Here is a 10,525-nt window from a genome sequence, read left to right on the forward strand (position 1 = left end):
TCCGACCCGGCCCCCCAAATTATCCACGGCCAAGATTAAGACAAGCATCTCCGCGACACCTTGGGCGAGCCCCGCTCCACGCACGCGGCCGCGGGCCGGGCTCCAGGACTAGTCACCACAGCGGAAGCAGGAAGCCCTGACTTCTCCAGCCTGGCCGACCTTCTGTCCCCACCCCTAAACAGATCCACTCCGTACCGCCCACCACCTGCGCCACCTTCCCCAGACACACGCCGGGGAGCGGGGTCAGCGCCGCCAACGCCCGGGCCCGTGGCTACAGCTCCCACGTCTCCGAGAAGCCCCGGGCCGGGCTTCCGGCCACCGGGCCCGGGCCCCCCACCCTCCCGCTCCCTCCTTGCCTTCCGGGCCCGCGGGCTCCGGGCCGGGCCTTTCTTCCGCAGCTGGCAGGGGCTCGCAGGATTCGTCGGGGCGCGCGAGCTCAGGCGAGGCCCTGGGGGTTTCCTGGCCGTCCTGCGGCGGCCCCGACGGGAGTCCCGGCGGCGGCTCGGGGGCTGGCGCGGGCGGCTCGGGCTGGGCCTCTGGCTCCGGTTCCGGCTCGGCCTCCGGCTCTGGCGCGGCGGCGGCCTCGGCCTCAGCCTCGGCGGCGGCTGCCTCGTCCAGCGCCGCCTGCAGCCGCTCGGCCAGGTCCGCCTTGAGGCCGCGCGTGTCGAGCCCGCGCCGCTGCAGCTCCTCCCGCAGCTCGTTCACCTTCAGCCGCTTCACGTCCATGGCCCGACGCCTCGGCTCCGCTCCGCTCTCTGCTCCTTCTCCGCTCCGCCTGGCCCGGCCCCAGCCCCGACCCCAGCCCCGACCTCGGTCTCGGCCCCAGGAACGGCCTTCGACGGCTGTGGCGGCAACGACGGCACTAGCGACGGCGGTAGCGGCTCAAAATGGCCGCCACCACCTCCCCCCCACCGCCCCGCGCGCCGCGGCGCGCGTCCTGATTGGCCCGCGACCCGGGCAGCCGGCGCGCAGAGGAGAGACGGCGGCCAATCGGAGCCTCAGACATCGCTCGATACCGCCCTCTATTTCCGACACCGCCCCCCTTCAGGCCCCTTTCCCCTTAGGGCGTGGAAGGGGAAAGGGCGTTAGGCCGAACTCCGATAGGCCTAAGCCCGCCCGCCTGCAGTCAATAAGAACGGGGAGTCGCACTACCGACCAATCCGCGCCTGCCTCGCGAAACGCCTACCGGCTCCCCCGCCCACAAAGCTGCCCCTCGAACTTTCAACTTGGCTTCAGTGACGCGCGTCTCAATTGGCTGACTCGCCCGCCCCTCGGAGGGAATGGCTAAGCCGGGGAAGTCATTCCGGCCAATGGACGAGGGGGAGCCTGGAGCCCCGCCCCCTACAGCGCTTTTCAGCCACTGAGGACCCGGAAGGAGGTTGATTGATTAAGAGGCCTGCACCTTCCTAGCATAGCCGAGGGAAAAAAAAAAAGACCACCACCGTCGGCAACAATTAAAACCAAAAAATTCCCCACACCCCAACCCTCCCTCACTAATCTATGGACCAATCGGCTCGACCGATTTATTCGAGGCGTTCGACTGCCGGGGCATGCTAATGAGCGCGGATCGGATTGGTTAAATCCCAGATGACGGGCGCGGGCCGGTGGCGGGGGGAGGAATCCTGGGCCGCGGCGCAGACAGTGGCGAAAACTGCGGGCTTTACCTGAGAAATAATCGTTGGCGTCCATGGACGAGCGAGGGTGCCGACGAGGAGCCGCGGGGAGGCCTGGGCGGGGAGGCGAAGGCCGGGACGGCGGGGCAGGTGCACACGAAGCTCCCCCTCAGTGGTTCGCTCCGCCGGCCGCCTTTCCCCGCCTCCCCACAGCGGCCGAGATCCGCGCCCGATTGCGGTTTCCGAGCCAGCTCCACTCCCCTCGACGACGTCTCTATGGTGGCGAAGCCTGACGTAGCGATGACGCGACCTTGCCACCATAGAGTCTTCCGGGAGGAAGTGACGTCAGTGGGCTGGAGGGGTGGGCGGGGGGCGCCCCCGTGCTGAGACCCCCGGGAAGTGGCCCAGGCCCTGGGAGCTTCAGTGAGCTTCTGTGCGGTAGGCCACGCCCCCGTGACACACAACACAACACAACACAACTGGGAACCCAGCACCATCACAGCTGGGACACACAACACAACACAACTGGGAACGCAGCATCATCACAACCGGGACACACAAGACAACCCAACTGGGAACCCAGCACCATCACAGCCAGGACACACAACTGTTAATGCAACAACATACAACACTGCCACTGTGACACACAGTAGCATCACAACCATGCAACCATGAAATGAAACACCACTGCTTTGACATAGAGTAGCCTCATAACCGTGACACATAACACAACTGTGAACCTAACACCATGACAACTGTGACACACAATTGTTAATGCAACATCATCACAACCATGACATAGAACAACATCATGACACACAATAACATCACAACTGTGACATACAATACCACCACCATGACATACAACAGCATTGCAACTGTGACACCCCACCTGTGACACACAAGATCACAACCATCACATACAGCATAATTGTGAATGCATCAGCATCATAATCTTGACATACCACCACCATGATTGTAACCGTGATACACACAGTCACCACCGTGATACACAGCAACGTCATTACTGTGACAAAAGTACCACCATGACCACACAACAGCACCACAATGACATATAAAAGTATCACAACCATGACGCACAACATCACGGTATTCATTACAACTGTGACAACACCACCACCATGACACAATAATATCACACCTGTGATCTACAGCACCACCAATGCAACAGCATTGCAACCACACCACTCAACACCACTGTAACATACCATCACCACTGTGACGCATAACGTCATGATGTACAACAGCATTACAACCACAACACACAACACAACTATAATGCCATGTAATACACAGCAATGATGTATGACAACATAACTGTGACATAATTCCACCATGATACATAATGTTAACACAACTGTGATATACAACATAACATGGAACATCACAAACATGGCATACAACCCAACTGTGACACACAACGCCATGTCATGCAATAGCACCACAACTCTGCCCCCAAATAACTTTGCCACACGCTACCACAGATGGTACACAACACCAAAATGCTCAATACCACAAGCATCCCCATAGCATAACATGACAGATAACAGCCCTGCAACTTTGTGATATAAACAGCCTTGTCCCATACCTCAAAACCTAGCCATCCAAAATCAGAAGTGTGACAAAATACAACAACCATCTCATATACCTCAACTTTACCACGGTAGCGTGACACACAACACAACAACACCATGTAATACCATGTAACACCACAACCATGATACACGTCAACAGTGCCACCCAACACCACAACAAAGTCACACAATCATGTCTCATAAAACTACAACCATTCTGCATAACACAATGATCTCACCGTCACTTAAAACCACAACCCTAATAGATGTTACCACTACACTCAAGAGGGCAGATATCCCATTTGTTTCAATTGTGACTGACTCTGTGACTCCATTTGGGTTTTTCTTGACCAAGATTCTGGAGAGTTTTCCATTTCCTTCTCCAGCATATTTTACAGATCAGGAAACTGAGGCAAACAGGGTGAAGTGACTTGCCTAGGGTCACACAGCTAGAAAGAGTCTAAGGCTAGATTTGAACTCAGAAGATGAGTCTTCCTGACCGCAGGCCCAGCGCTCTATCCACTGTCCTGAGATGTCTTATACATCACCATGAATATTTCATATAACACCATACAACTGCACAGTCATGATACATAACAACTGTGCCACACAGCACCACAACAAAGCCACACTCAGCCACAACTATGTCATGCAAGTCTACCATCATGCTTCAGAAAACTACAGCTGTGCTGTATGATAGAGCAATCTTACTGTCACATGATGCCACAACCCTGGCACATGTTACCACCATAGCACATCCACGCACAACTATTTCACATAATACAACTATGGCCTTTAGAACCATAACCATGACGCAACACCATAACTGTGCCACACAACACCACACTGCACCGCAGTACAACATATGGCACTACAACCATGGTACAGAGTGGACCCACGGAGGGAAGCAATAAAACAACTGTCCTGTCTGAGATCAGCACTGGAAGGACATAGCAATGGGTTGTTTGTAGAGCTACCTTTGAAAAGCCATTCCCCTTGTTTGAGAGATGAGGAAACTAAGGCTCAGAGACTTTAAGTGATGTTTTTGTCCAAGGTCACACAGGTCAAAAGGGACAGAAGTAGGATTTGAATCCTGCAGTTCCATCACACAAATCTGTTTCTCTAAATCCTAATCCTGACCCTCCCATATCACACAAATTGGGGGCACTTGAACCTACAGTTGTGTCCGCAAAAAGATTCATCAATGAAGATGCCACGTTGGCAAAGTGGCCATGCAACAGAAATGCCATGTACCCATAGAATCAAAACTCAGGAACATGATATGGATTCAACTGGACTCATGATAAAATCACAGCTTAGTCCCAGTACACCAAACCAATGAGTGACAGCAACACATAGCAAGCAGCTGGATTCACTAGTAAAGACACACACATAATATATTACAAACATCTGCTTAGGGGCATAGCCTTAGACACAGGACATGGGACATTTTACATTGATGTAAAGGAACTAGAATCATGGGCCAAATCAAATAAGATGAATTTCTATAGGGACAAATGTAAAGTTTTGTACTTGGGTTCAAAAAATCAATTTCACAAGTACCAGGATGAGAGAGATGTGGCTGGATAGCAGCTTCCTGTGATATAGGACCTGGGGGTAAGGAGCTGGGAGGTGTCTTAGTGGCACACAAGCTCAATATAAGTCAACAACTTGATAAGGCAAATCAAATGAGCTAGTTCAATCTTAGGCAATGTTGAATGTCCAGAACAAGGGAGATGATATTCCCAGATATTTCCAAAAAGGTGAGATTATGCCATATGAATTTGGAGTAACTAAGGAAGGGAAGACTTTTGGGGGACATAATGGCTAATGCTAGAAGACAGCTTCAAGTATTTGAGGAGTGGTCATGTGAAAGAAGGACAGTCATCAGACAATAAGCCTTTATTATGCACTTAACTGTGCGCCAGATACTGTGGGGCTAAGTGCTGGGGATTCAAAGAAAGATGAAAACAATTTCTCCTCTCAAGAAACTTAAAGTCCAATGGAGGATAACTGTACAAACAAAAGACACATCCAAGATAAATTGGAAATAATCCTCAGAGGGAAAGCACCAATACTGCATTAAGAGGGCTTGAGACAGGCTTCTTACAGGTGGGATTTTTGCTGGGAAAATTTTGCTTGAAGGAAACATGGAAGGGCAGGAGATAGAGATGAGGAAAAGAATTCCAGGAATGGGGTCAGGTAGGAAAAATGCTTGGAGAGAGAAGGGCTTGGAGGAGGAGATAATGAGTTCAGTTTTGGACATGTCAAGCTTAAGATATTGATGAGATATCCATTCTGAGATTTCTAATAGGCAAGCAGTTGGAGATGCAAGAGTGGAGGTCAGGAGAGATCTTAGGGCTGGATAAAAAGATCTGCATAGAGATGACAATTGAATTGATGGCAGCTGATGAGACCACCAAGCAAAATTATTGAATAGTGGGAGGAGAGAAGAGGGTCCAGGACAAAGCCTTGTGGGCATCCATGGTTAGTGGATGTAACATGGTGAAGATCTAGTAAAGGAGACAGAGGAGGAGTGGTTATTTAGGTAAGAGAACCAGGGGAGCCTAGTGCCACAAAAACCTACCTCCCTGTAGTGTCAAAGGCTACAGGGAGGTCTAGAAAGATGAGGACTGAGAAAAGGCATTTAGATTTGGCAAGTAAGAGATGACTGGCAACTTTAGAAAGCAGAGTTTCAGTTGAATGATGAGGTCAGAAGCTAGACTATAGAGAGTTAAGAGGAGATAACAGGAAAGGAAATGGAGCCACCTGTTTGGAGATAGGTACAAAAGGGAGGAGAAATGTGGGATGAAAGCTAAATGGGGACGGACAGATCAAATGAGGGGTTTGCAGTAGGGGAAACAACCTGAAGACATGAAAAGACTGATGGTTAATCACACTGGGGGTGACTGTTTGAGGCAGGGGTGACTGAGGATAGAGGCAGAAGGCACCTAGGTGAAGTAAGGTGAGGAAGAGGGCACTCACAGTGAATGGCCTCAGTTTTTTCTGCAAAATATGAGACAAGGCTCTCTGTTGAGAGGGTCAGGAGGAGCAGCCATGGGAAGTTTGGGGAGGGATGAAAAGGTTTGGAAGAACAATTGAGGAGAGTCGGGGAGTGACTTAGGGAGGTATAGTAGGATCACCAAGCAACAGTGGGGGCCCAGTTGAGGTTATGTGATAAATGTGTAGTGGATCCAGTCAGAAGGGTGGTGTTGATTTTCTACATCTTCATTTGGCAGCATGTGTGTAAGAGTGAAGGCAGGGGATTGTGGGAGTGATTTAAGGCTGAGGCTTGGTAGGGCTCAATCAGGGATATGTTAAGGGTACTAGAGATTCAAGAGAGGAGGGCTAAGATGAGAAAGGGAGGAGAGCTCAGGGCCCATCATATAGTAAATATAAACTTAAAAAATCCTTGTTAATCTGTTCACCCACTGATTAAATTGTTCAATGTGCCTAATTTTTACATCCATTTGCAGAACAATCTTGTATCCTTTTTGAATTCAAATGAGAAGCTGCTAATTATCATGGGATGACCCGTTCCTCAGAGCTATAACTCAGGCACACACATTGCCTCCAGAGACATTTGGAGACACTAAGAATGCACCATGTGGTCTCCCAACTCCAGATCTTATGGATAGCAAACACACAGATCGGCCATACAATAATACTGCTTCTTCCCTCCGAGATAGAATTCAGATACACAAACATACCATAACACACACACCTATGTCTCTGGAGACACACTAAAGTACAACTCATACACAGAATCAATAGTGATAGCTAACAAAAATGCACAGCATACAGTTAGATATACAAACAGAGACAGATCAAAGGACTGAAACAGCTTTTTCTGAGGACACCAATGATCTTCTAATTCCTAAATCAATAGTTCTTAGTTCTTACCCTTCCAGAGCATCCTGTGGCTCTCCTCCTGTGTGTGTCTCTGAGTGTGTATGTATGTTCCTATCTATCCAAGTGTATATATGAGGGTGTGTCCTTGCCTCCCTGTGTAGAGTGTGCACCTGTGTCTCTATATCTGTCTACCTCTGACAATGTGTCCCTGACTCTTTGTCTCCTCATCTTCTCTGCACCGTATACCATTTGACACCATTGAGCATCCATTCCTCCTACATGCTTTCTCCTCCCCAAGTTTTCAGAACATTGCTCTCTCCTGATTCTCCTCCTACCTGTCTTACTTCTTAGTCTTTTGTGTGACTATCACCCTAAACCTGGATGTTCCCCAGGGCTTCATCCTCGTCTCACTTTTCTCTCTGTATTTTTTCTTGGTGTTCTCAGTTTCTATGGGGTTAGTTATTATCATCTCCATGCAAAAAACTCAAAGACCTAAATCCCAGTCCCATATTACTAACTGCCTGCTGGACATCTCCACTTCAATGTCCTTAGATATCCCAAACAGAACTCGTTACTTTTCCCCATAAATCTGGCCTTCCTCTCAATTCTGGTACTTCTGCTGAGGATACCACCATTCTTCTATTATCCAGGACTGGAACTTTACCATCCTCGACTTTTCCCTCTACTTTTTTTCTTTATACCCATTTAGTCACCAAGTCTTGTCTATTTGCAGCTAGGTGGTGCAGTGCATAGAGCATTGGGCCAGGTGTCAGGAAAACCTGAGTTCAAATCCAACATGTGCTAGATGTGTGACCATATGTGTATACAAGTCATTTACTCTCAGTCTGTCTTAGTTTCCTCACCTATATGACAGGGATAATAACAGCACCTACCTTCCAGGTTTGTTGTGAGGATCAGATGAGGTAATTATTGTAAAGGCCTTAGCACAGTGCCTGACATACAGTAGGGGTTATATAAATGCCCATTCCTCTTCCCTTCTCTGCTTCTCCCTACTCACAATCATTGCCCTAATACAGACCTTTATCAATGCTTGTCTACTCTATAGTAATAGCTGCCTCCTCTCCTCTGCCTCCTTCACATAGTTGAACAAGTAAGTCATTTCACTTCCTTGCTTTATCACCTTCTGTGGCTACCTAGTTCCTCTAGAATATAATACACAACTTTCTCTGCTTGGTATTTAAAGTTCTTTGCACTGTGGCTCCACACAATCTTTCCAGGCTTGCTACAAATTACTCCCCTTTGTGAACTCTATATTTCATGCAAATTGTGCTACTTGCTGTCCTCTGTCCAGAACATTCCATCTCCTGCCTCTGTGCCTTTGCACATGCTGTCCCTATGCTTGGGGGTGCCTTCCTTCCTTATTTCTATCTCTTGGAATCCTTTGCTTCCTTTGAAGTTCAGCGAAGGTACCACCTCCCACAGGATTCCGTTTTTGATCCTCCCCAGTACTCAGTTCCCTCAGCCCTTCTGAGGTTACTTTGTATAAAGATCAAGCTTGTCTTGAAAGAAGACCCCTCTTCCCATCCCAACCCTTTGTAGAGCTGGGGGGTTCGCAAGTGTTGGACTTTGTACCTATTTTCAGGCTTTTAAAAAATGTATCGATCTGTTATGCTGATTTTTCTTCTTTTTAAAAATGCTGTTGCATAGGATGGCTGTTGGGGAGGGGAAGGAGGAACACTGGAGGAAATTATGGTGAGGTAACCAACCTACAAAAACAAAGGATATCAATGAAAACTTATTAATAATAATAGACAACATTTATATAATGCTCTAAAGGTTGCAGAACACTTTGTAAATATGATCTCATTTGATTCTCACAACCACCTTGGGATGGAGTTGCTTTTATTATCTTCATATTACGGATGAGGAAACTGAGGAAGACAGAGATTAGGGACTTGTCAGTGGTCACAAAACCACTAGGTGTTTAAGATGGGTTTTGAACCCAGGTCTTCCTGACTCCAAGTCCAACACTCTATCCATTGTGCCACCTGGATAACTATTTTGTTTTTATTTCTTTAAAAATTGTATACTTTTTCAAATACATGTAATAACAATTTTCAACATTCATTTAAAACTTTTTTGACTTCCAAATCCTCTCCCTCCCTTCTCTCCTCTTTCTATGAGAAGGCAAACAGTTTGATATAGATTATAATGTGCTGCCTCTATTTAAATTTTTACTTTGTATGTACATTGCATTTTATATTTATCTACATGCAATGTTTCTCCCCCATAGAATGGAAGCTGCTTGTGTGCAGGGACCATTTTTCATCTTTTCTTTGTATCACCAGCACTCAGTACAGTGCCTGGCACAAAGAGGCTCCTAAAGGTTGGCTGAGCTGTCACATTTGCCAGACAGGGGCACCATATTGGTGCCCATATGACTCAGGGACATAACAGAGAGAAAATTCAGAGCTACTGTACCCTTTCAGAAATACAATGGAAACTCTGCCACAAGATGTATCCATTGACTTGGAATCAACAAACGACCCACATGCCCCCTCCTTCACATGGCATCCTTGTTAGGTACACAGTGGGAGCACACTCAGATGCACAAAGACCAGCCCAGGAGACAGCTGCTTTGTATGTCCTTGGTTCTGGAAGAAGACCAGGACACCAGGAAGGTGATGCCATGACTTGCAGGTGAATTGGATTGAAATGAGGCAGGGCTGTGCAAGGTCACCAGCCTCACTTTCTCCTCCGGAGCCTCTGGGTCCAGTGACGAGATATGGATGAGGATGACTGGAGATGGCTCCCCCAGGAGTCCGGTCAGAGACCACAAAGACACAGCAATCACAACAGTTCTCTTATACAGCATTTGGAGGCTTTTCTGAGAATAGCCCTTTGAAAGGGACAGCGAAACTATTACCACCCGCATCCTACAAACGACGAAAGCGAGAGTGAAAGAAATGGAAGAACCTGCCCAGAATCAGAGCAGCTACTAAGCGCCAGAGCTGGTATTCGAACCCACGTCTTTCTGGACTCCGGCTTCAGCCCTTTCCCCACTCTGCTGTGAATAAGCGAGGCGCTCAAGACAGACGCACCCAAGAGTCTCGAGGAAGGGTCAATAGGTATCCCGAACCTCGCCACCCAGTGCCGACTCAGACGCGAACCCCGCATCGGAAGCAGTGGGCGCAGGACCCAGGAGAACGAAGTCCCGCTGCATCCATTCGGACACCGGCACAAAGCCAGAAAGCCCAGTCCATCCTCCCCATCCCAGCTGTGCCTCTTTCTTCCCGACGCCACCGGGACTTGCCACCAGAGGGCATTCGGGCGCTGGCAATCTGTCCCTTGTCACCGCCCCCAGGAATGTGTATGAGTGTGTGTCCACCACAGTCTGAGAGCCTCTGGGTTCATCTGTCTGTGCGCCTGCCGGGAGTGTCTCTCACATGTGCTTGTTTCTGAGTGTCTCTGTGTGCCTGGATAACGCCTGTTTTTCCGTTCCTC

General features: G+C 48.9%; 1 protein-coding gene across 3 annotated transcripts in view; it reads right to left on the bottom strand.

Annotated features, from left to right (window-relative positions):
- The window catches only part of HNRNPUL1 (heterogeneous nuclear ribonucleoprotein U like 1), a 30,009-nt gene extending 28,080 nt beyond the window's left edge, over positions 1 to 1,929 (bottom strand). Inside the window, exon 1 of one of the 3 annotated variants that reach the window (XM_072608184.1) lies at positions 1,665 to 1,929. In XM_072608184.1, the coding sequence (XP_072464285.1) occupies positions 1,665 to 1,689 (25 nt within the window). In that variant the 5' untranslated portion in view covers positions 1,690 to 1,929. Of the gene's footprint in view, positions 1 to 356; positions 862 to 1,664 lie in introns of those variants that run through there. The other 2 variants (XM_072608182.1, XM_072608183.1) reach the window with 2 other exon arrangements.
- Between the last annotated feature and the right edge of the window lie 8,596 nt (positions 1,930 to 10,525).

Source organism: Notamacropus eugenii, chromosome 5 (genome assembly GCF_028372415.1).
Source record: "Notamacropus eugenii isolate mMacEug1 chromosome 5, mMacEug1.pri_v2, whole genome shotgun sequence".
In the NCBI taxonomy this organism is placed as follows: domain Eukaryota; kingdom Metazoa; phylum Chordata; class Mammalia; order Diprotodontia; family Macropodidae; genus Notamacropus; species Notamacropus eugenii.